The 24,097-nt window shown below is 66.3% G+C and overlaps 4 protein-coding genes across 6 annotated transcripts; 2 read left to right on the top strand and 2 right to left on the bottom strand.

Moving 5' to 3' along the window:
- The first annotated feature begins 9,098 nt into the window (after window positions 1-9,098).
- Window positions 9,099-12,923, top strand: ANKRD34C (ankyrin repeat domain 34C). 3 transcript variants are annotated; one of them, XM_077185407.1, is made up of 3 exons: window positions 9,099-9,670; window positions 10,148-10,319; window positions 10,424-12,923. In XM_077185407.1, the coding sequence occupies exon 3, from the start codon at window positions 10,459-10,461 to the stop codon at window positions 11,992-11,994; it is 1,536 nt and encodes a 511-aa protein (XP_077041522.1). In that variant the 5' UTR covers window positions 9,099-9,670; window positions 10,148-10,319; window positions 10,424-10,458; the 3' UTR covers window positions 11,995-12,923. The 3 variants fall into 3 exon arrangements, with proteins under 3 accessions (XP_077041522.1, XP_077041520.1, XP_077041521.1); XM_077185405.1 differs by lacking the exon at window positions 10,148-10,319 and having other exon boundaries at window positions 9,100-9,670; XM_077185406.1 differs by having other exon boundaries at window positions 9,102-9,670; window positions 10,148-12,923.
- Window positions 12,013-15,938, top strand: LOC129126077 (transmembrane emp24 domain-containing protein 3-like). Its single transcript, XM_077185408.1, has 3 exons — window positions 12,013-13,540; window positions 14,148-14,396; window positions 14,849-15,938. The coding sequence occupies exons 1-3, from the start codon at window positions 13,007-13,009 to the stop codon at window positions 15,083-15,085; spliced, it is 1,020 nt and encodes a 339-aa protein (XP_077041523.1). The 5' UTR covers window positions 12,013-13,006; the 3' UTR covers window positions 15,086-15,938.
- Window positions 15,939-16,629: 691 nt separating this feature from the next.
- Window positions 16,630-19,062, bottom strand: LOC129126452 (gonadotropin-releasing hormone II receptor-like). The gene is made up of 4 exons (XM_054642367.2): window positions 18,872-19,062; window positions 17,903-18,453; window positions 17,361-17,565; window positions 16,630-17,248 (listed from the first exon to the last, which is right to left on the bottom strand). The coding sequence occupies exons 1-4, from the start codon at window positions 18,912-18,914 to the stop codon at window positions 16,812-16,814; spliced, it is 1,236 nt and encodes a 411-aa protein (XP_054498342.1). The 5' UTR covers window positions 18,915-19,062; the 3' UTR covers window positions 16,630-16,811.
- A 1,042-nt stretch (window positions 19,063-20,104) lies between these two features.
- On the bottom strand, window positions 20,105-21,692 carry LOC143695179 (uncharacterized). The gene is made up of 2 exons (XM_077185632.1): window positions 20,703-21,692; window positions 20,105-20,339 (listed from the first exon to the last, which is right to left on the bottom strand). Exons 1-2 carry the CDS (start codon window positions 21,690-21,692, stop codon window positions 20,274-20,276), a joined length of 1,056 nt encoding a protein of 351 aa, XP_077041747.1. The 3' UTR covers window positions 20,105-20,273.
- Between the last annotated feature and the right edge of the window lie 2,405 nt (window positions 21,693-24,097).

Raw genomic sequence — 24,097 nt, 5'->3', positions numbered from 1 at the left:
TATCTTTTTCCACTAAAACCTGGCGGGTCCCGTCGCTCCGGGGTTTTCCCTTTCAGCATCTGCAGCAGGTCTCCAGCAGGAAAATGCATCTTTTTGGAAAAGGTTCTTGAAATGCTTTTTAATGCGTTACCGTTTGCTTGTGTTTCAGTGAAGTTAGCTGGGAATTCTTTGGGATCAACGTAAAGAATCATTCTGAAAGTAAGAAATGAGTATAAAACTCCTGTGCTTTCCTGTGCCTGCAATTGTTCCCGTTTAAAGCCATTTATTCCCGACATTTCCCTGGGTTTCTAGGTGAGTTCCTGCCGGCCATCTCCAGCCACAGCAGCCGGAGGCAATGGTGAGCACTGCAGAGGGACAAGGGCAGCAGACCCCGGCATGAGGTAAGGGGGTCCCTGTGCTCCCATCCCCCTCGGGGTGCTGCACCCCAGGTCCCACCCGGCCCGGGGCTGCCAGAGCTCCCACAGGCGCTGCCCCTGCATGGCAAACCGATGCCCTAAAGCACCCAGGAATCCCTCCACATGTCCATCCTCCTGTTCCCAGTTTTCCAGCTATTCCCACCTGTCAGACCTTTCCTGCCTCCTCTGAAGTGTTCAATGGCAGAGTGAGTGCCAGCACAATGCCAGTCCTGGGGTGCTTGCCCATGGATGCGTGGCTGGGTGGAGAGGAAAGAGCCAGCACCAGCACAGAGAGGAGGTTTCTTTCCCCAGGGGATACAGCCTGGCCTGGCCGAACCCCATGTGTGCACAGCCCACACCCGGGGCTGCCCTGGCCCCCGTGACCCCCAGAGCGCCCCCTGCTCAGCCCCAGGGGCTCCCCAAAGCACTGACACCCCTCCAGAACTGCCCTGCTCTCCCTGCTCGCCCTGCTGCTCAGCCCAAGGATGCAGGGGATCCCCGAGCCCCACAGGGGTGGCTGCCCCAGATCCCCTGAATTCCCAGGTGCAGGCATCAGGGAGCAAAGTGGAGGAGCAGCTCCGTGTCAGGCGCTGCATGCACATGGCCTGGGGAGGGGATGCACCCCTAAACCCACCCCCTAAAGGTGCACCCCCTAAACCCCCTAAACCCAGCCCCTCTGCTCCAGAGCTGGGGCCCCTTCTGACCCCTGGCTGGGCCCCAGACACTGACTCAGCCCCAGTGTGGGAGTGTCAGCCCCCCAGGCTCACTGCCACATTGCCACAGAGGTGCCGCACTGTCCTGGGCCAGGCACGGCTCTCTTCTCCCTCTGCAGCCCTTTGGGGATCCTGTGCACAGCCAGTCCCTGCCACAAACCCGAGCGTGCCCTTGGAGCACAGAGGGAAGGGTCAGAATTCGGGACACGCTTTGTGCCCCGCAGTGACCCCGGCCCCAGGCCAAGGGCGGGCAGGCTGTGACCCCCCACGCCTCAGCTCCGGGCTCACACGGCAGCGGCTGCCACCGGTGGGCTCCGAGCACTCGCGGGTCCCAGCGCTGCTCTACACAGAGCCCAGCAGCCCCTCGGCTGCTCCGGGGAGGGGTGCAGGTGGCGGTGGACGCACAAAATGGAGTGAGGGAGGAGTGGGGTTGTCCCCACCATCCCGCCCTGAGCCGGCTGAGGGACAGAAGCGGAGCGGTCACGGCATCCCCGGGCACTGGGGGCTTCCCTGGGGAGCACCGGGAGCTTCGCGAGCCCCAGACTGGCCAGGGTGGGGGCCTGAAGCTACCGGGAACCCCAAATGGGTGGGGTGAGCGCCCGGAGCCCCCGGGAGCCCCAGCTGTGAGTTCTGCATGAGGGGTTGATGGGGCCGGGACCTCATGTGATCCCTCTGCAAACAGCCGCCGGCGGGCTGTCAGCGTGGATTTGGCTTTCCCCCGCGGCAGGTGGGGTGATCAGCCATGAAAAGGCGGCTTAGCGGCACCGGAAAACTCCTGAGGCAGCCGAATTCCCGGGGAGCCGGGCACGGGGGCGGCGGCTGAGCCAGCGCCGCGGCCGCCGCTCGCCCCGAGCACGTAGCCCCGATATTAAAGTCCCGAATAGGAAATTCCACTTCTTCAGCAGCCGGATATTTCATAAGTGTCCCGGCGGACATGAAAGCCGCACCAGGAAATTTCACTCGGCAGAGATATTAAAGTGGATGCAGCCCTTGGGGCACAGGGCAGGGCCGGCCGCGGGGACACGCGTGTGCACATTCCACTGTCCCTCGTGTCGCTGTCCCGGCCAGCCCTGCCTGAGCCCCAGCCACGGCTGCACCGGGGCACGGGAGCCAAGGGCTCAGGGTGACCGCAGGGGCAGAGACACAGGGAGGGCAGCAGCCGAGCCCCCAGCAGGGCACAGGGCAGGGCCCCAGGGTCTCTGCCAGCCCCGGGCACAGGGCAGGGTCCCAGCCCCGGGCACAGAGCAGGGTCCCAGCCTCGGGCACAGGGCAGGGTCCCAGCCCCGGGCACAGGGCAGGGTCCCAGGGGCTCTGCCAGCCCCGGGCACAGAGCAGGGTCCCAGGGGCTCTGCCAGCCCCGGGCACAGAGCAGGGTCCCAGCCTCGGGCACAGGGCAGGGTCCCAGCCCCGGGCACAGGGCAGGGTCCCAGGGTCTCTGCCAGCCCCGGGCACAGGGCAGGGTCCCAGCCCCGGGCACAGGGCAGGGTCCCAGCCCCGGGCACAGGGCAGGGTCCCAGCCCCGGGCACAGGGCAGGGTCCCAGCCCCGGGAAGGGCAGTGGCGCTGTCCCGGGCACAGAGCAGGGTCCCAGTGGCGCTGCCAGCCCCGGGCACAGGGCAGGGTCCCAGCCCCGGGCACAGAGCAGGGTCCCAGCCCCGGGCACAGAGCAGGGTCCCAGCCCCGGGCACAGAGCAGCATCGCTCAGCCCCGCGCTGCCGGGAGCGCCGCCCCCGCAGGCACCGAGCGCGGCTAATTGCAGGTTATTGCGCTGCTCTGTCATCAAACACGGATCCGTTCTCTTCCGACACGCGCTCCGAGCAGTGCAAACTCGGATCTGCTCCTGCCTCCGCTCAGCCTCTCCTGAGGCTCGGCGCAGCAGCGGCTGCGGTGCCACCCCGGGGCAGAGGGTGCGGTGCGTTGGGGAGGGCAGGGGCCGTAAAGCTCATCCCATTGCACCCGTGCCGCGGCAGGGACACCTCCCACCACCCCAGCGTGCCCCAAGCCCCCGTGTCCAACCCGGCCTTGGGCACTGCCAGCGATCCAGGGGCAGCCTCAGCTGCTCTGGGCACCTGTGCCAGGGCCTGCCCACCCTCCCCGGGAACAATCCCTGCCCAGAGTCCCATCCATCCCTGCCCTCCGGCTCTGGAAGCCATCCCACCTTGTTCTGGCACTCCATGTCCTGTCCCCAGTCCCTCTGCTGCTCTCCTGGAGCCTCTTTGGGCAGTGGAAGGAGCTCTGAGGTATTCCCAGAGCTTTCCCTTCTCCGGGTTGAAGACATTCCATCCCTCAGCTCTGGCTGGGTCAGGATCCAGCAGCCCAGATCCTGGGCTGTGTCTCCAGTCCAGTCTGGAGCCCCACACCTCTGCCATGCCCAGGGACCAGGCACTGACATTTTCCTGTTGCTGTTCCCTGTGGGGATTCCTCAGAATTGGGAGTTAAACACAACCCAAAGAGCATTGTAATGGCTCCTCAAGAGAAAACGAGTTTCTAAAATTAAAAGAGCAAAGTAAGACAATGGAATATTTTTGCATTGATTTTCTTGCCATGAATATTTATAAAACTTAGTTCAATAACATCAAGGAAATACAGGACAGTGCCGGGTGAGAGCTGCATCCCCATCCCATGGCAAGGCCCACACTGGACCTCAGTGCCTGTGCCCTGCCAGCATCAGAGCTGCAGCACTGATTCCAGGAGCTCAGAGCAGGGAATCATCTATCCAAAGCCCAGAAAACCCCCAGAAATACCCCCAAAACCACAAGGAATTCATTGCCCATTCCCACAAGCAATAAACACAGTACCCAGAAAGCCCAAGCTTTTTCTTCTCCCTGCCCCATCACAGCACACTGTCACCTTAACTGGTAAATAATCCCACAAATTGCATTGTCACTCCATCCCTTCCATGCCTGCCCGGAGCAGCTGGGGCTGCCCCTGGGTCCCTGCAGTGTCCCAGGCCAGGCTGGACAGGGCTGGGAGCACCTGGGACAGTGGAAGGTGTCCCTGCATGGCAGGGGTGGGATGGGATGGGCTCTCAGGAGCTCCCAAGCCATTCTGGGATTCAGTGATTCACCCGTTACAGCACAAGTGGCCTCATCCCCCGCTGCCACCCACGGAGATTCATTCCTCCTGCCAGGATCTGATTTCCACCCTGGTACCAGGGGCATTTCCAGCCTCCTGAGGTGAGGGGTACTCTGCTGCCCCTCTGGAGCACGCCATGGGGAAAGCCCACGTGGAGGTGCAGGGGTGTGCAGATTACAGAGGGGAAATGGTGTAGGGAGAGAGAGGAGTTGTCAAGGCAACAGCAACTGCAGGATTGGGAGAGGGAAGGAGGGGGAGCGGGGGTACCTGGGGGTGCAGTGGTGGACACAGGGGCACAAGAAGCCAAGGGTGAGGACAGGGACACAAACACCATTCTCTGCCCCTCTGCCCACCAGGACAGCTCCCAGCCCTGCTGCCAGTGAGGGAGGATGGTCCAGGGCCCCACAGCATCCCCAGAGCCATCCCCTGCCTGCTGCCCAGCCCCACAGCATCCCCAGAGCCATCCCCTGCCTGCTGCCCAGCCCCACAGCATCCCCAGGGCCCAGCAAGGGACAGAAGCTGCCACTCTCCAAGGCCCAGCACTGAGCAAAAGCCACCAGTGACACCAAGGGGAGCAGCTCTGGCTGCTCAGTGGCACAGGCCACCACAGTCTGATTTTCAGAGCTTTCCAGAATTTGCTAGTCTGAGCCAAACCAACTCCTCACACTGAGGGGCAGAGGCCGGAGAGATCCCTTCCCCACCCATCTCCAAACTTACAGGAGATGCTGAAACTCTGCTCAGGCCTCAGATGGGCACGGAGGTGCCCAGCTCAGAGAGGAGACAGCAGGCACAGTCACCTGTGAGGCCATGGTGGCCAGTGCAGCCACAGAGCTGCCGGTGCGACACGGATCCAGCCTGGATCCAAGTTCAGCACCACGGCAGGGAGGGTGCAGGCGTGATCAGGGCACGGGGAATCCTCTGCACGGGGCACCGACAGACCCTGCTGTGCAAACTCTGCCACTGCCCCCAGCCAGGGCAGGGATGGGATGGGATGGGACACGCGGGGAGTCGGGGCACAGGCAGCCAGGGGCTCTGTGCTGCTCTGCCCCTGCCTGAGCCCCACACCCAGAGCACCCTGCTCCCCCCTGCCCCGGGCTCTCAGAGCCCCAGAGAGCTCCAGCTCCTGCTTAAAATGAGACCTGGGGACAGAACAGGGAAGCTCAGCCCTGCTCCCTGCTGAGCCCCTGCTCCCCACGCACCCATGCCAGCAGCGATCCCTGCCAGGCCCTGACAGCTCCCTGAAGCTGCTGCACTATTTTTACCCCACGGTTGCTATAGAGACATCAGAGCCGCTCCCCGTGATGATGCAGCTGCTTTTGGGTGATGCAGTCTCTTCCAGAAGCACTGCATCACCCCTGCATCACCCACTGCATCACTCACTGCATCACCCACTGCATCACCCGCTGCATCATCCCCTGCATCACCCACTGCATCACCCACTGCATCACCCACTGCATCATCTGCTGCATCACCCCTGCATCACCCACTGCATCATCTGCTGCATCACCCACTGCATCACTCACTGCATCATCTGCTGCATCACCCACTGCATCACTCACTGCATCACCCACTGCATCACCCACTGCATCATCTGCTGCATCACCCCTGCATCACCCACTGCATCATCTGCTGCATCACCCACTGCATCACTCACTGCATCACCCACTGCATCATCTGCTGCATCACCCGCTGCATCACCCCTGCATCACCCACTGCATCACCCCCTGCATCACCCACTGCATCACCTGCTGCATCACCCACTGCATCACCCCCTGCATCACCCACTGCATCACCCCCTGCATCACCCCCTGCATCACCCACTGCATCATCTGCTGCATCACCCCCTGCATCACCCTCAACTGCATCACCTGTTGCATCATCACCCACTGCGTGACCCCCTCTGCACCACCCGTTCAGGTCCCCTGGGATTCCCCTCTGTCCCCAGAGGTGTGTGCCAGCCCCGTGCCCTCGGCAGTGCCCCAGGAAGGGGGGTCACACAGACCTGCTCCACCCCTCACTCTGGTGCCCCGGGCTGGGGTGAGCTGCTGCTTCCCCAGCCTGCTCCAGGCACTGCCATGCTGGGCAAGGTCTCAGCAAGGCAGCTCAGCCGTCTGGCCAAGGCCACCAGAGGGGACAAGGAGCATCAGTGTGTGGTGCTGCACGGCCACAGGGGGTGGCAGGGCTGTCACTAATGGATTTCAGCTGACTGATCTCTGGTACACCCATTTTTCCAGCAGGAGAAATCAGGGTCCCGATTAAAGCAGGTACAAACCTGAGCCAGGCTCCAGCTCTGCTCAGAACTGGAAAGCAAGGTAAGCAAGGTGCCGTGGGCATGGTTGCACCCTCTCCTCCATGAAGCCCCAGGAGGGGCTGGGGCTGAACTCTGGTGGGCTGGGACCCCGTGCCAAAGGGGGGGACCCGGGCTGTGCCCAGGCAGCAGCAGCAGCAGCACAGCAGCAGAGCCAGGGGTCCCCGGAACACTGAGCTCCCCCGGGGCTGTGCTGCTCCCCCGGGGCAGCCTCAGCCCCAGAAGCCTGGCTGTGAGCAGGGAACAGCAGCCGTGAGGGGATGAGCTGGCAGGAACAGCTCACACAGCCCTCGGCAAAGCACCTAAAATAGAACCTGCCAGCAGCCACTGGGGACACGGGGCTGGTCCAGCCCTTGCTGAGGCTGCCCTGGCACCCCTGGGCCTGAGCCCGGAGCCCGAGGCTGTGCCTGGAGGTGGTGCAGGACCCCTCCCCAGCAGGCAGACCCAGCTCTGCTCAGCCAGGGCCTGCAGCTCCTCCAGGGATGAGGAGAACATGGAGCCCACAGCCCCTCGCCATCCTGTCCCTGCTGCCACAATCTCAGCCCCTCAAGGCATCACTGCAGCCCCTCGAATGCCCCGGGCACCCCACAGAGAACAAACAGCCCCGTTACAGCCCCATAAAGCAGCTCCCCCTCCTCCAGGCAGGGCCAGACCCCAGCCAGAACCTCAGCAGGCTCTAACAAAGGGGTGACAGCTCCCTGGCTGCTCATCCAGGTGGGGTAGAGCTGGGATGGCCCCACAAAGCCTCCAGCATCTCTGCTGTTCTCTGCAGTGACACGGCTCTGTCACCTCTGCCCTCCCTGTCCTGCCCAGGTGAGGATCCCGGGTGCCACCCCTGCCACAGGGCATCACCAGCAGCACTTGCAGGCACTGCCCAGCCCTCCGCACCCTGCAGGGCTGTTCCGGGGGGCAGAGCACCCTGTGGCGGCACCCAGCCACCTCAAAGTCACCCCATCCCAGGTTTGTCCCAAACTGGTCCTGTCTGGAGCCCATCCTGCTGCCCCAAGGCTGCAGGGGCACTGCTGAGACCAAGCCCACGGCTCCGAGCCCTCGCAGAGCTGCAGCCTCTCCAGCAGCCATCCCTGCAGCCCGTTGCCATGGCATCCTCAGGGATGGCACAGATACTGGGGAGGAAGACAAGGAGGATGAAGACAGGTGGACACATTGGCTCTGCAAAGCCAGGGCACGGCTGGGGCAGATTTGAGGCCCTCTGGCAGCAGGCAGGGGCCACCCTGCTCCCCTCCCAGGACTGGTGTAACAGAGCTGGCATTGCCACGCTCCCCTCCCTGCTGGGGCATCTCCCACCCATGGACACCTGCAGGCTGGTGAGACTAGGCTGGTGGAGCAGGAAAGGGAATTCCTGGGGTTTAACATCTTCAAGGATAGGTCACTCCTGCTTTCCAGCCAGGAGCAGCCAGCCTGGGGTGCAGCACAGGGGTGAGGACTCGCAGGAGCAGCAAGGGGGGCAGAGCACAAGGGGGCTCCTGCAGGGGAGGGGGCTCCCCAAGCCCCACTGCCAGCATTCTCCCCAAGCCCCACTGCCAGCATTCTCCCCAAGTCCCACTGCCAGCATTCTCCCCAAGCCCCACTGCCAGCATTGTCCTCTTTGCCATCATCAGGCACCCAGGACCTTCCCTCTTTCCCCACAAGCACCTCCTCCCTCCTTGTCTCCATCCCTGACCCACACTGGGAGCAGAGCAGAGCCCCCTCACCAGGGGGATGTGGTGGCTTCCCCTGGCCAGCCTGGGCTCCTCCTGCCACCAGCTTGTCTCTTCTAAATTTGTGGGTTTCAGGAGTTTATTTTTAAGATGTTTATTTTGTCAAGGTGTTCATATTATGTTGCTGTTAGGAGTTAGTGTGTTTATTTTTGCCAAGTAAAGTGGTGTGCTCATGCATCAGAAAATGGACAGATAAACACATTTTGGGGAGTTTATGGCCAGTTTAGACAGGTACTGCAGAGTGTCTGTGTTACCAAGTCAGGAGGAACCTGCCATAAGATTTGCCAAATGTTCCCTAACATAGTAAGACTGACTTAATTTCTCTGCTGGCTCTGATTCTCATTGTCATCATCTCTGAATGAAGAGCGCTGCAATATTAAATTATATTTTATTAATCACAAGACAAATCTCCCCAAATGTTAATGTGATATGGGGGCTGTGATGACAAACACCCTCACAGCTGGGATGGTTCTGCAGAAGTGCAGAACCCTGGGGGTGAGGGTGGTGGTCGGGGGCATCTGTGACCATTTCCCCCTTCGTCCAAATTCCCTTTCTGCTGGGACTGCTCCGAAAGGGACCCCGAGGGAGGTAGAGGAAGCTGCTGGGAAGCAGGCTCCTGCCCGGCTGCGGGGCTGGGGCCGAAGGGGGGCCGGAGAGGCAGCACACTGCCAGGCACAGCCCTGGCACCGAGGGCAGCCGTGCCCGGGGAGCAGACGCGGGATCCGAGCTGGTCCTGCCCGGCACGGAGCGCTCCTGTGCCCCAGGTGCCCTCGGGCTGCCCCAGGCGAGCGCTCAAACCGCGCAGTCATTAACATCAGAGGGGGCTCGGGGGGCCGTGACTGCCCCTGCTCCGAGTGCGGGGAGCTGCGGGTTCAGGGATCTTCGGGCTCTGGGGAGCCCCGGAACAGGGACACGCACAGGCACCCGCACGGGTGGGCGCAGTGGAACAGAGACCCCGCAGCCCCTCGCACACGGACACAGACCCTACAGACCCCGCACGGGTGGGCGCAGTGGAACAGAGACCCCGCAGCCCCCTGCAAACGGAGAAAAACCCTACAGACCCTACAGCCCCCAGCCCACGGACACAGATCCTGCAGCCCCTCGCACACGGACACCCCCGCCCGCCGCTCCCCGCACCCACCTGCGGGCGGACGCGCCGCCCCCCGCGCCCTCCTCCTCGCGCAGCGCCGGGCACCGGCACCGGCACCGGCACCGGCACCAACGATCGGCACCGGCACCGGCACTGGCACCAACGATCGGCACCAGCACCGGCACCGGCACCGGCGCCAACGATCGGCATCGGCACCCGGCACAGGCATCGGCACCAACGATCGGCATCGGCACCAACGATCGGCACCGGCACCCGGCACTCGGCACCGGCACCGGCACCAGCCCCGGCACAGGGCACGGGGCAGCGGCACCAACCCCGGAGAGCGGCACCGCACACCGCCACGGGCAGCAGGTACCGGGTGGGATGCGCTCCCCACCGTCACCACCGCAGCCGGGGGCGGCGCGGGATGGCCGCGGCTCGGAGGGGCGCGGGGCACAGCAGCCCCGGCGGCAGCGGGGGAGAGCCGCCCCCGGGTCTCCCCCCCGGGTCCGAGGGGTCCCCACGGGAAGGGGCCGTGGGCAGCTCACGGGCAGGGAGCGGCACCGTGGGCGCCTTTGGGAGGGGCTGGGAGCAAAGCGGGCGCTGACCGCGGGTCCAGGGGCCGCAGGATCCCATGGAGGGCACGGAGGGGTGGGAAGGGCCGGGAAGCTTGTGCCCTCTCCAGGGGCGCTCTGTGGGCACCGGCTGCTCGGGGCTCCGGGAGCACTCTGAGGAGTGAGACAGGGAGCGGGGGCAGCAGGAGGGGGTGGCAGCGGGGGTCAGTGGGGCGGCAGAAGCAGGAACACAATAGACAGCATGACTGTGGCCGCTTCTGCTTCCCTCCGGCAGTGAGGAGGCAGAGATCCCGGCTCCAGCCCAGGAAGCCATCAGGGAAGTTCACACCGTCTCCAGTGCGCTTCGTGCTGCGGCCCCCAGACACAGCAGGCCAGTGGAGACCACCAGAAGCTCTCTGATCTCCTGGGGAAGCCAAGGCACCCATCCGGGCAGCTGTGTGCACCAGGTGGAGGGACACAGCCTCAGGGACAGTGGGGTAGTGCCCAGAGCATCCCAGGAAGGCAGGGACAAAGCAGCGGGGCTCACCTCTTCCCCGTGGTTCCCCCACAGGCACCGCTGCCGTCACCCAGCGGGAAGCAGCAGCCATGGATGAAGTGACAGAGCTGGAGCTGGGGGGCAACTCCCTGCTGAAGGCCGTGTGGCTGGGCCGGCTGCGGCTGACCCGGCTGCTGCTGGAGGGGGGCGCCTACATCAACGAGAGCAACGACAAGGGCGAGACCGCCCTCATGGTGGCCTGCATCACCACGCACGTGGACCAGCAGAGCAGCCACAAGGCCAAGATGGTGAAGTACCTGCTGGACAACAGAGCCGACCCCAACATCCAGGACAAGTCTGGCAAGACGGCGCTCATGCACGCCTGCATCCGCGGGGCTGGGGGGGACGTGGTGTCCCTGCTGCTGGACAGCGGGGCAGACCCCAGCCTGGAGGACCACTCAGGAGCCTCAGCGCTGGTCCACGCCATCAACGCTGAGGACAAGGCTGTGCTGCAGCACCTCCTGAATGCCTGCAGAGCCAAGGGGAAGGAGGTGATCATCATCACCATGGACACATCAGCCTCTGGCACCAAGACCGCCAAGCAGTACCTGAACGTTGCCCCAGCGCTGGAGTTCAAGGAGAAGGCTCCCCTCGAGGAGAGCACAGCCCCCTCCAGTACCCACCTGAAAACTCCCGTCTCAGCACCTTCCCCTGCCGAGAAGGAGAGCAGCACTCTCACCCCACACCCTTCCCACCCTGGGGACACTGAGCCAGCCTCCCCAGGCCAGCGAGGCGGCACTGCCCGGAGAGCCCAGCTGCCCCGGCTGAAGCGGCTGAGGTCGGAGCCCTGGGGTCTGGTGGCACCCTCGGTGCTGGCGGCCTCCAGTCACCGCGACGACACGCGGGTCTGCGCCGACAGCGAGGTCATCACGGGCATCGGCGACCTCTCGCTCTCCAAAAAGCCCTCCCTCACCCGCAGCGGCAGCAGCGGCAAGGGAAGGGACCCCTCTCTCTTCCCCCCAGTGGATGAGCAGGCACTGGGGCCGCTGGCATGGAAAGCCACCCACGAGAAGAGCCCGGGCACCCACCCGTGCCTGTCCCGGAGCGCCACGGTCCCCGAGGAGCCGGAGAGCACCGGCTCGGCCGCCAGCTCCGCCGCAGGGACGGACACCACTCCCCACTGGTGGAGGCCAGGCACCGAACACAACGGGGACCCGCCGGTCACCGAGGCGGGGAAGGCGCCGTCCGAGAGGCGCAAGCTGAGCGGGTCCCAGCTGGCCCTGCTGGACGGCTGCTGTGACTCTCCCTCCGGCAGCACCAGCACATCGCCCAGCACCGGCCGGCGCCGGCCGCCCGGCCTGCTGGAGAGGCGAGGGTCCGGGACCCTGCTGCTGGACCACATCTCCCACACAAGGCCAGGATACCTGCCCCCCCTGAATGTGAACCCCAACCCCCCGATTCCTGACATCGGCTCCAGCAAAGCCCCCTCCCCGCTGGCTGCTGGGCTGAAGCCGCTGGTGCCCCTCGCACCCAGCTCGCCCAGGCGGGGCGATCTGAGGGCTCACAGGAAGCTGCTCCGCAGACATTCCATGCAGGCAGAGCAGATGCGGCACCTCTCCGATTTTGAGGAGGTCGTGGCGCAGTAGCCGTGCCCCGTTTGCTCACAGGGAGGTGGCCAAGGCCGCGCTGTCCCCGCAGAGACGGGACGGTTCCCACACAGAGTGGGCACAGGCTCCGGGGACACACAGTGGCCGGGGGGCTCAGCCCTGAGCCCAGGGGCTGAATCGGGATCAGGCTGATCGGGAGATCGATCCCACACCGTCCCAGATCGCCAAGCTCCGTGCCAAGGATCCCACCTGCAGTTCACTTATTCCTCACTAGTTGCAATCCGCTTTTCTTACATTCTGCTCGTTCTCTCACGGAATCCCGGCCCGGAGCACCGGCTGGTGATCTCTGGGGCCGAGGCGTTCTAAGTGCCTTCCAGGAGGGGAAGGGGCTCAGTACGGAGGGGGCTCGAGGAGCAGAATCCCCGTGCAGCCACGGACGGCGCCGGTGCTCTCCCGGAGCGGGAGAGGGAGACAGTGCTCCACCTCCGGGATTCCCGGAGCTGCGGCCGCTCGGCACACCCGGCACCGCTGCAGCCCCGTGGGCTGTGGGCCGGGATGGGCTTGTCTGGTCTCTGAAGGATCTGAACCTCAGGGGGTTCATTCCCCGCCGCGCCGAGGAGCTCTGAATTCAGGAAGCGCCGAGCAGGATGGTCCCAGCCCGGCTGCACGGGAGCCTCTGCCAGCGGCGGGGAAGCCGGGATGCCAACCCACCGAGGGTGACACGGGCCGAGCCCAGCGCTTCATCCCACCGGGAAAGCCGCAGGCACGGCGCCAGAGCCAAGACCCCGCGGGCCCCCCGCCCCACGGCCGTGGGCCGTGGCTCCCGCAGCTTCCATCGCTCCACGATCGCGGTTATTCACGGGACTGCGTGCGCGCAGGGGCGCAGGGGCAGGTGTTGGGGTGACGCCGCGGCCCTGCGGAGACTCGTGCACTGGTTTTGCACTGCATTAATAAAGCGCTCAGCTTGGGACGGAGGCTGATCTCGCGTGGAGCCGACACCAGCCGCCCGCACAGGGTCCCGGGAGTGCCGCGGGGATCGCCCGGCCCCGAGATGCCGTGGGGGGCCCAGGGTGCCGGGCCGGTGGAACCTTCCCGGGCTCCCCGCGGGTGCCCGCCCCGGGGCCGGAGGTGCCGCCCGCGCCCCGCCCCGCAGCGGAAGCGCCACGTCAGGGGGCGGTGCGGGGCCGCCGGCGGTGCCGGTGCGGAGCCGGTGCCGGGGGCGGTGCGGGGCCGGTGCCGGGTTGTGGGTGGCGGTGCCGGTGCCGGGTTGCGGGTGCCGGTGCCGGGATACGGGAGGCGGTGCCGGGCTGCGGGTGCCGGTTGTGGGTTGCGGGTGCCGGTGCCGGGGGCGGTGCGGAGCCGGTGCCGGTTGTGGGTTGCGGGTGCCGGTGCCGGGTTACGGGAGGCGGTGCCGGGCTCGGTGCGGGGCGCGATGCCGGGCGCGGTGCGGACGCTGTGCTTGGCCGCGCTGCTGGGCGCGCTGCGGGCCGGCGGCACGGAGCTGACGCTGGAGCTGCCCGACAGCGCCCAGCGCTGCTTCCACCAGGAGCTGGAGAGCGGCGTCAAGTTCACCCTCGACTATCAGGTACTACCCTGCCTGTACCTTCCTGCATGCTCCGTGCCTGCACCCCCTGCCCAAACCCCTGCCAGGGCTCCTCCGCCCCGTTTGTGCCCCATCCCTGTGCCCCTGCCCATGTGCCTGCCTGTGGCCCGGTGCCCGTGCCCCCTTGCCCACAGCCCTGCCGTGGGCATGCTGTTGTCTCTGCCCATGCCACCTGCCCATGCCTCTCCCGCACTCCCATCCTGTGACCTGCAGAGCCCCAGGCAGGGCTGCATTTCCACCCCAGCTCCCTCCATGCTGCACTAGGAGTTGTTCCCAGCCCCAGTTCCATGCCCAGCAGTGCCCACCTGAGAGCCAGGCCTGGGATGTGCCCACATCAGCCGTGGACACCCCTGACCTGGGTCATGAGGGCCGTTCCTGTCTCCAGGCCCCCCACTTGAGCCATGGGCACCCCAGCTGAGCTGCTGGCACTGTGGTGCACAACTTCCCCAGGGCTCCCCTGGCCTGGGCCCCATCCCATGGGCATGGTGCCCGCTGGCCTCTCACACAGCTGTGGGGCTGGGCAGGGGCAGGGGGCCCTTGCCACGTCGCTGGGCGTGTGCCGCCATCGGAGATGCGTCTCCCTGCACAGGTGATCAGCGGAGGGCACTATGATGTGGACTGCTACGTGGAGGACCCCAACGGCAAGACCATCTACCAGGAGACCAAGAAGCAGTACGACAGCTTCTCGCACCACACCGAGGCCAAGGGTGTCTACACCTTCTGCTTCAGCAACGAGTTCTCCACCTTCTCCCACAAAATCGTCTACTTTGACTTCCAGGTGGGCGACGAGCCGCCCATCCTGCCCGACATGAACAACCGCGTCACTGCCCTGACACAGGTGGGTCCTGGGAGGAAAGGAGGGAGGAAGGAAGGGTCCTGCTGCAGCCCCAAGCAGCCTTGTGGGATGGCAGTTGGGGACGTGTCCCCTTCCTCCTGCACTGGATGCAGAAGTTCCAACCGCCGGCCAACAGCCCCACCACACACCACATCCTCTGCTCTGCCTGGCTCGGGGGGGCTGTGCTGGCTCTGGGTTCCCCTCTCTGCAGCAGCCGTGTCCATCGCACGTGAGGGAATTGCATCAGCCATTCCATCCCTCGGTGTGAGCTCTGGGCTGGGCATCTGGGTGCCCTCGTGGGCCTCTCAGCTCTGTGCCAGTGGGGAACCACCCTGCATGGGTTCTGGCAGGAAACCTGCTACACAAACACTGCTCTTGAGTGTTCTGGCACGGCCCTGGGCTCCCTCAGCTGAGCCATGTCAGAAGCAACAGGGTGCTCCTGTCCTTGTTCCCAGCTGGAATCTGCCTGTGTCACCATCCACGAGATGCTGAAGGCAGTGATCGACTCCCAGACGCACTACCGGCTGCGGGAGGCGCAGGACAGGAGCAGAGCTGAGGAGCTCAATGGCCGCGTCTCGTACTGGTCCGTGGGGGAAACCCTCATCCTCTTCGTGGTCAGCATCGGGCAGGTGGTGCTGCTCAAGAGCTTCTTCACCGAGAAGAGACCCAGCAGCGGCGGAGCTGGCACCTAGAGCTGCTGTCTGTGCCCGAGTGGAGCAGGCAGTGGGACAGACACTGCACCTCTGATCGGTGCCGTGGGCAGGCGGGGGGTGGGAGCAGGGGTGACACTGCTGAGCTGGTGACGCAGCTACCCAAGGACAGGCGTCCCCCAGCATCACCTCCCACTTGCCATCGCCCGGCCTACCCTGTCCCCTCGCCTGGCCAGCCTGTCCCTGTTCTCTGGCTGCACTGGGGAGCGGGTGGGACCAGCACCAGCAGTGCTGGGGCACTGGGGCACCCTCAGGACTGGGACGTGACTGGGGTGTGACCACACGCTGCCCCTGAAGCCCTGTGCAGCCGCCGACGGCAGGGGCAGCGCTGCCCCCCCGGCCCCCACCCAGTGCCCTTGGCCCCAGCAGAGCTGCCTGTGGGCTGGGGGGGTCTCTGTGTGCACCCCAGCTGCCCCGTGGTGGGCAGGGTGCTCCCAGCAGCAGGACACAGCAACAGCAGTGTCCAAGGGAAGGCTGCTTGCTGGGTGGCTCTGGCTCTGCCAGCTCCTCCCCTCGCAGCAGTTCTCAGGCTGGCAGCAGGTGGTGTGCCCGTACCAGGTGGTATGTCATACACCGGTCTGTGCCTGAGGCTCAGCCCCCTCACACGTTCCCCCCACACGTGCCGAGGAAGCCCCATCCCTGCCCCAGAAGCACGGGGAATCCACACACACCTGGGACTGCAGCCCCTCATTCCCTGGGGCCCCACAAGACCCCTGGAGTGACTGGGGTGTGCTGGCCCTCCAGCCCTCAAGCAGGTGTGAGATCATTTCTCAGAGCTGAAGCAACTCCACTAGACTTTTCCTTTGCCACTTTCAAATAAATCCCTGCAAGCATGGCTGGCACTGCTGTTATTGGGCACAGCTTCTGCCTGCCCTCCTGCCTTGCCCCCTGCCCACACAGCTGAGCTTGCTCCTGGCACAGGACCCGAGCAGGACACTGTGTGTGCCCCAGCGTGAGGCTGCAGTGTCAGTGGGCTGTGAGGGCGTTCCCACTGCGCAGTGGGGACTGAGGAGCCAGGGGAGCACAGGGGGACCCCGGGCAGAGCCCAGCTCTGGGGTCCCTTCCCTGCGGCTGGGGGATGCCAGGGCAGCTCACTCTGGCAGTGCTCGTGGTGCTGGGGGCAGTGAGGGGCCCGGGCAGCCGCAGCCCTCGCCCACCTCCCTGCCAAGGCTCTGCCGGCAGCGTGGCCTTGGGCAGCTGCTGCGGGCGGGAGAGCTGCCCCCGGGTGCCTCCCAACAGCCTTGGGCAGCAGCCAGCAGCTCCTGCTTGGAGCACAGCCACAGCAGCAGCACCCTGGCACTGCCACCAGCCCTGGCAGGGACCAGCCCTGCGCCCACTGTGGGGATGCACAGGGAGGGAAGCACCCAGCCCTGGCCAGGCTGGCATGGCCTGGAATCTGCCCCTGCCTGGGGACTCCTGAGCCGCCCACGGTGGGGACAGGGGCAGCTGTGACCCCCATGAGTCAGAGTGCAGCTCTGGGGACACCAGCTCAGCTCCCAGCGGGGGGACACAGGAGGGACAAGAGGTGGCCATAGGACACTTTATTGCTGTTCAGGGCACAGAGAAGGGAGAGGGGAGGGGGGCACCCCACCAGCCCGAAGCCCCCAGAGGCACTTTGGGGTGCAGGGAGAGATCAGCAGTGACTCCATGCCCATGGAGCTGTGCTGAGCCTGCTGCCAGGCCCCCTGCCCGGGCACCCCAGCTGGTGTCACAGGGAGCTGCTGTGGCAGGAGGGCTCCCTGGCAGCCCCTCGGGGCCGGCGCAGCCCCGGTGCTCCCCGCGGGGGCGGCAGGGAGGAGGCTGAGCAGCGGAAGGAGCCCGTGGCCGGGGAGGGGGGCTGGGCCAGGGGGCCCTGCCTGCATGGGCACCCCCAGCCCCCCCGGAGGGGGATGGTGAAGAGCCCGTAGGTGATGGGGTCCAGGCACGCGTTGAAGAGGCCAAAGATGAAGAGAATGTGGGTGAGGGCCGGCGAGATCCTCTTCTCCACGGCGCGGGGACAGAACCAGTGCCAGAGCCCCAGCAGGTAGTAGGGGGTCCAGCAGAGGATGAAGGAGGAGACGATGACCAGGCTCATCCGCAGCATGCGCAGCCGCGCCCGGGGGATGTTGTTCCTGGAGCACCGCAGCGACGCGTCCCGCGAGGAGACTGGGGGGAAAACGGGGCTGGGACAGGGGCCCCTGCGCTGGGGCAAAGCTGGGGGCTCCCTGCAGAGCTCCAGACGGGGCTGCCCCGGGGCACGGCGGTGCCTGGCACTCACAGAGGCCCGAGCCCATGCGGCGGGAGATCTCCAGCAGGATGCGGGCATAGCAGCAGACCATGATGAGCAGGGGCAGCAGGAAGAGGCAGGCAAAGCCCACCATGTTGTAGAGGGTCTCGTGCCAGGCCCGGGGGAAGCTGCCGCGCGTGGTGCACTGCGTGAAGTTGTGCGGGGGCCGCAGGGTGATGGTGTGGAACAGGAACAGCTGCAGACAAGAGAGGTGGGGTGGGAGTAATGGGGGTTTATGGAGGCCAAAGCAGGGACCCCCAGACCCACAGGGACAGACCCAGCCTCGGGGGGGAGGGATGGGACCTGCTACCCCCCTGCACTGGCTCTGCTCCGCACTGACAGGGGCCTGGGGCACCCCCACAGTGGGCAGAGCTGGGCAAGGGGGGGCACTGCCACAGCCGCTCCATTGCCAGCTCCGCGTGCCCATCCCACCCTGCGGGTCACACAGTGGCACCAGCCCTGGCAGCGAGCCCGGACGGTGCCACCGGAGGCGGGGCGGGGCGGGGTGCGTTACCAGAGAGCCCGGTCGGTACCTGGGGCACAGCCAGCCCCGCGCTGAGCAGCCAGGCCGCCTGCAGCATGGCGCGGTTGCGGGCGCGGGCGCGGGCGATGGCCAGCGGGCGCAGGATGGCCGCCTGCCGGTCCAGGCTGATGACCACGGTGACAAAGGCCGAGGCGTACATGGCCAGCAGCCGCAGGTACATGAGCAGGCGGCAGGCCAGGTCGCCCGCCCGCCACTGCAGGGTGATGTTCCAGACGGCGTCGAGCGGCATGACCAGCACGGTGAGCAGCAGGTCGGCGGCGGCCAGGTGCCGCAGCAGCAGGCGGATGTGCGGGCGCCGGCCGCTGCCCTGGCCCCCCACCGCCCGCAGCACCGCCAGGTTGCAGCCGGCCGAGAGGGCGAAGAGGGCGAAGGTGACGGCCACGCGCACCTGGGCGGCCGGCGAGAAGGTGGGCAGCCGCAGGGGCTCCTCGCCCCTCTCCTCCGGGGGGCTCCAGGCGCAGCCCCACTCGGGGGGCGTCATGCCGGGGGGCTCCGTGCTGCTGTTCCCCACTGCAGGGCCCGGGTCTGCGTGGCCCCTACCTGCCACAACAGGCAGAGGGGCAGCGGCAGCCCGGGGGGGGGCTCTGGGTGGGGCAGGCCACACTCAGCACTGTGGGTCCTGTCCCCTAGAGCCCCCCGCCCAGGGCCACAGTGCCGACATCACGTCTCTGAGCTCGCTTCCCTGTGTTCCATCCTTGCCTGCTGCATCCTGCTGCTACCCCCGAGGCTCCAGCAGCCCCCAAAGCCCCTCCATGCCCCCAGAGCTACGGGGGTCCCTGGCACCCAGCAGGGCAGAGGGAGACACTGGCAGCTGACCCCAACACGCCCCCCACCTCAGGCCATCACTGCTGTGCCCCTCCCTGCCCAGAGAACCCCTCATGATCCTGCCTGGGATGGGGACCCTACCCAGCCCAACAATCAGCCTGTAGGACCAGACAGCCCATTCCCCCCGCCTCACCTGTGTCCAGGGTGTCCTGCCTGGCATTCCCCAGCCAGGCCATGGCAGGGCTGGTGCTCACAGAGTGCTGAGGCTCTGTGCTGAGGGCTCCTGCATCTGCTCGGGGGCACGAGGGGAGCGGGGCAGGTACCGGGGCAGGTACTGCAGAGAGGCAGCACCTGCTGCTGCAGCTGCAGCTGCTGTGGCGTGGGCGCCCTTGGCAGCTCGGAATGGTCCTTGACGTAGCCAGCAGCTCGGAACAGCACGGTCCTTCCCCTGCCACCCACAGCACACGGACACACACGTAAGCGTGCATGGTGCTCACACAGGAATGAACAGTGGGATGTGCCCCACATCTGTGGGAGGGAGCCCCCAGCCCAGGGGGCGCTGCCAGTGCCCCCCAGGTCTGGCACTGCTGCTGCCAGGGCCAGATATCAGAGTACACAAGGGCTCCTTGCATTGAGGTGCAGCATTTGGGGGGCCCAGAGGCCCACAGGTGCCTCCTCCCAGCCCCGTGACTGCCAGCTGCTCCCCTGGCCTGTGGTGATCCCCATGGCAGTGTCCCCATGGCTGGAGCACATGCCCGGGTCCCTTCAGCCCTGCCTGGAGAGCGGGGCTGCAGCCTAGGGGAGGGCAGGCCAGGGGGCTGCTTTACATCTCAAAGGCTCGTCTCCGTTCCGTCATGCCCCTCCTCCGCCCCAGCAGAGGATATTAACCTCATTAGAGAGTCCTTTCACACTCCATGGGGTTCATTAACCCCCCGCCCTTCACCCCAGACCCCAGAGCTGGGAGGATACACCCCTGACACATTAGCACATGGCTGCCAGGTCCCAACACCCTCCTGCTAATGGGGACCCCAGACTTCAGGGAGCCACCAAGGGGGCTGGGGGCATAGGGTCCCCATCACCGGCTCCTGGCCGGGTCTCCAGCCCGTGGGCTCAGGCCCACCCCCACCCCGACCTGGACCCCAAATCTGCCCATCTCACTCTGCATGGGCGGCTCCCACAGGCCCAGAACTGCCAGGTGGAAATGCTGGATCCAGGGTGCTAGGGATCCTCAGCCCTTCCTGGCCAGGGGTCAGGCCCCAGCGCAAGGGGAGCGTTTCTCTTGATACTCCTCCAGGCTGCTCTCCCAGCTGGCTGCCCCACAGCCCCCAGCCCTGCAGCCCAGTGAGAGAGCCCAGGCATGGCTCTGCTGGGCATGCCGAGCCCCATTGGGTGCCCAGCTCCTGGAACAGCCACACGGACACACTCAGAGAGGGCACAAGGGTTTATTCACATCCAGCCGTGCCCGGCGCGTCCAGCACGGCTCCAGGCTCCGACGGGCAGCTTGTTCCTGCAGCTGCCCCAAGGGCCACGTGTCCCCAAGCTGCAGGGCTCCAGACGGGCATCGCGGGTGCTCCAGGCCCGGGGACTCACCCGGGTCAGTGCCAGGGCTGTGCTGGGAGCAGAGCCTCCAGCAGTGAGAGCAGATCCTCTGCAGAGAGATCCTGGGGAGAGACAGGGAGAGGGTGAGCACCAGGCAGAGCTGCCGGCAGGGCTGGGGGGGTGGCAGTGACAGCCCACACCCTGGAAGGGCTCCTGGGCAGGGACAAGGGACTCCTTTCTGTCCCCACAAACATGAGGGAGGGAAGCACCAGGAAGGATAGGGCAGGCTGGGGGATCCACCTCAGCCGCTGCACGGAGCAGGCTCACCTCTCCATTCCCTACCCCAGACAAGGCTGTTGTTACCCCAAAACCAGTTCCTGCACTGCCCCACACCAAGAGGACTCTGAGGCTGCCCCAAGGGGGGTTGATCCCTGCCCCACGCCAGCCCCACGCTGAGAGTCACCCCAGTCCCCAGCAGCACGTACCTGGGTGACTGTCCCTGCGCCCACGAACTCCGACAGCAGCAGTCCCGTGTCCAGGACATCGCCAGGGAGATCCGGGGGGGCCGCGGCCCCTGCGGAGTGGGGAGGGGTCAGCCAGGGTGACGCAGTGGAGGTGAGAGCCTTGTTCAGCTCTGAGGAGGTCCCCGCTGCAGGCACATAGGGGGGTGGCCCCCAGGGCTCCGTCTGGATGTCGGAAACCCCAAGAACCTCTGGAGGGGTCCCGGTTGCAGGGATGTAGGAGGGACACCCCCAGGTCTCCATGGCGATGTTCGGACCCCCAAGTGCCTCTGGGAGGGTCCCTGCCGCAGGGGTGTAGGGGGGTGACCCCCAGGTCTCTAAGCCCAGCTCCGGAGCCCCCAGCACCTCTGGGGCAGTGCCCGCAGCAGGGCTGCAGAGCGGTGACCCCCAGGCAGCCGTGCCCACGCCGGGGGCCCCGTGCAGCTCCGGGGGGATCCCCGCCATGGCAGGAGACCCCCAGCCCGCGGCGCCGGGCGGCGAAGCATCGCGGGGCTCGGTGTCCCGGCAGCACCCCAGGCCCCGGGGACACAGGGGACAGTGTCGGGGGGCCGGCGCGCCCCGGCCGAGCCCCAGCAGGGCGGAAAGGTGGGCGATGTAGCGGGTGGCGAGGCGCAGGGTCTCGATCTTGGTGAGGGTCTGCCCGGCGGGGGCCAGCGCGGGCGGCAGGTAGTGCCGCAGCCGCAGCAGGGCCTGCGCCAGCCGCCGCATCCGCAGCTTCTCCCGCTCGCTGGCGCTCTGCCGCGGGACCCCCGCCGCCCCGCCGCCCCGCAGCCCCCTCCTGCCCCTGGGGCGGCTGCCGTGCCCGCGGCAGGGCCCCCGAGCCGCGGCGGGGGACGCGAGCCCGCAGGAGTCGGGCGATGCTGCGGGAGAGCTGCTGCTGTAGCCCTGCGGGTCCGGGGCTCCGCGCTCGGCCCAGTCCTGCAGCGGGGCGGCGGGCAGCGTGCCGTGGGCCATGGCAGCGCCGGCGGCTGGGACCGGAGTGCCGCTGGCTCCGAGCGCCCGGCTTTATGCCGGCCCGGAGGTGTGAAGAGGCACCTTCGCGGCCGCAGCAGCAGCAGCACTTCAAAGGCCGGGGGGCTGGGGGCGGCCCGGGCCGCGGCTGTGAACACGGGGTGACGAATTTCACCCCAGAGGTGTGAAGCTGCTCGGTGCTGCCCCTCGGCCCCGCGCGGGGCGGGGGCCGGGGCTGGGACCCACCCGGGAGCTGCAGCGGGGCCTCAGCGGGTGCTGGGGGAGCTGCAGCGGGGTCCCCGCGGCTCTGCTGGGGGAGCGGCAGCGGGGCTGCAGCACGAGGGTGCAGGGGGTGCCGTGGGGCGTTGTGGGGCTCTCGTGGGCCTTCAGCGAGGTTTGCAGTGGGCCTGCGGTGGCGTGTCCCCGAGTCTCCCTCTGCTGCCCCGTGGCTCTGTGGGACTCCCCCAGCCGGTTTGGGGGCGCGGGTGTCCCAGCGGCCCCTGGCGGACCCCTCGGGCCGGTGCTGGCAGTGGCGGGGGAGCCCCCTCGGGCGGGCGCGGAGGGCCGGGGCTGGGAGGAGCCCCCCCGGCGCGTTCCCAGGCCCCGCAGGTGTCGGGCCGGCGGGTGTGAAGGTTTCCCGGGAAACGGCCCCGCCGAGGGACGGAAAATCCATCAGGGAGCAAGGGGATGCTTGGCACGGCACGGGCCCCAGAGCTGGGGAGCGCAGCCCGGTCTGGGGGTACACGTGGGGGCACAGGACCCCCCAACTGGGTGTGCACAGCCTGCTGGCACTGCGGGGTGCAGGACCCCCCCAGACGGTGTGAGCAAAGCCCTGGGAATGTGAGGGGCACAGGATCCCCACAAAGCTGGGGGCACAGCTGAGGGGATACAGTGGGGACACAGGACCCCCAAACCGGGTGTGCACGTGTGAGCAGTGCCCAGCACTGACCCAGCCCACCCGAGGCCGCCAGCGCCAGCCCCATTCCAGCATCCAGCCCAGTCTGGGGCGCAGGGGTGTCCGGGCTGCACCCCACGGCCCGGCCAGGCACGGCCCCCTCCCGCTGCCGGCCCCCTCCTGGGCCGCATTAGCTGATGAGCTCCCGGGTAATGAGCTCTGCGCCCGCCGCTGCCGCTTCCCACCTCCCTGTTTGCACAAGTGCTGGAGCGCGGCTGGGCCGGGGCAGCACCGGCCCTGGGGTCAGAGCCCCCGCAGGGTTGGGAAAATCTTTAATTCTGACAAAGAGTGTTTAAGTCTTGTGAATTCCTTCAGCTTCAGCCAGAAGTGCTTAGTCCTGTATTAATGTGTGCAAGTGGTTATCTTAGCCTTAAAGAGTGGGGGCCTGACCAACACTGGTAAGAAGATATATCTCGGCCAGACCACAGAGCTGGGATGTATTCAAAGAAAATAATTTTTTTGGTTTTGGCCTATGACCAAAATCAGATAATTTGAGGAATGGGGTGTTCCCCAAACAAGCACCAGAGAACCTTAAACACCCCTACTCTTATGTGAATAAGCCCCAAAAAGTGATATAAATATACAAAAGAATTTGTGAGACTGTTTAGCATACGTGTATGAGCTTTAAACTAGTCTGTTAGCCAGCTGTGGTATTGGAAGGAGGAGACATCCTCTGCACACCCAGCACTGAAATAAAGTAATGGTACTTTCTAATACTGAACTTACAGTGTTAGAGGGTTTGATTCCCAACTTTTGGTGACAGCAGGACACCTGCAGCCCCCCCCCCCCCCCCGGGAGCAGGGTGGGTTCCCCCATCCCTTCAGCCCCTCTCAGTGGAGCAGGGTGCATGGCCATGAGGCAGCACGGCCAGGGCACCACGACAGAGCTCAGTCAGTGCCCAGCTCAGGCTGTGCCCCGGGAGCCCCCAGCCCTGCTGGCACCCTCCAGGACAGCTCCCTGCCCGCTGGGGAGCCGCCATCCCGGATCAGACCCTGTGCGGTGTCTGGGGGTCATGCTTGTCCCTCTGTCCCTCTGGGACGGGCACCGCTCGCAGGGACAGCGCCCAGGGCTGTGTCTGGTGCAGGGTCAGTGCCGCCAAGCATCCGGGAGCTGGGCAGAGGGCCGGGGACTCTGCCGGGTGCCAGGGCCGGCGGCTCGGGCTCCCGGCATCGGAAGGTCAAGTCCCGGGCTGCGCTGCTGTGCGGGGAGGGCGGTGCGGGGCGATCCGCTGCGGTGCTGCGGGGCTGGCGGCACGTTAGCATCTCTCACGGCCGTGTGAATGGGTCCCCACACACTTCCCAGCGCCGGCAGGGCCAATTAAGGACCGAAGGAGTCAGATCTGACACCTCTGCAAATGGGCCCGGCATTCCCAGGCTCCTGCCGCCCGCCCGGAGCGGGGCGAGGCTGGGGGAGCTCGGTACCTCCAGGTGGGCACAGAGGCATCACCCCGCAC

Source organism: Agelaius phoeniceus, chromosome 13 (genome assembly GCF_051311805.1).
Source record: "Agelaius phoeniceus isolate bAgePho1 chromosome 13, bAgePho1.hap1, whole genome shotgun sequence".
Classification (NCBI taxonomy): domain Eukaryota; kingdom Metazoa; phylum Chordata; class Aves; order Passeriformes; family Icteridae; genus Agelaius; species Agelaius phoeniceus.
Note: the sequence above shows the minus strand (reverse complement) of the source record. Positions and strands in the feature narration are given on the sequence as shown.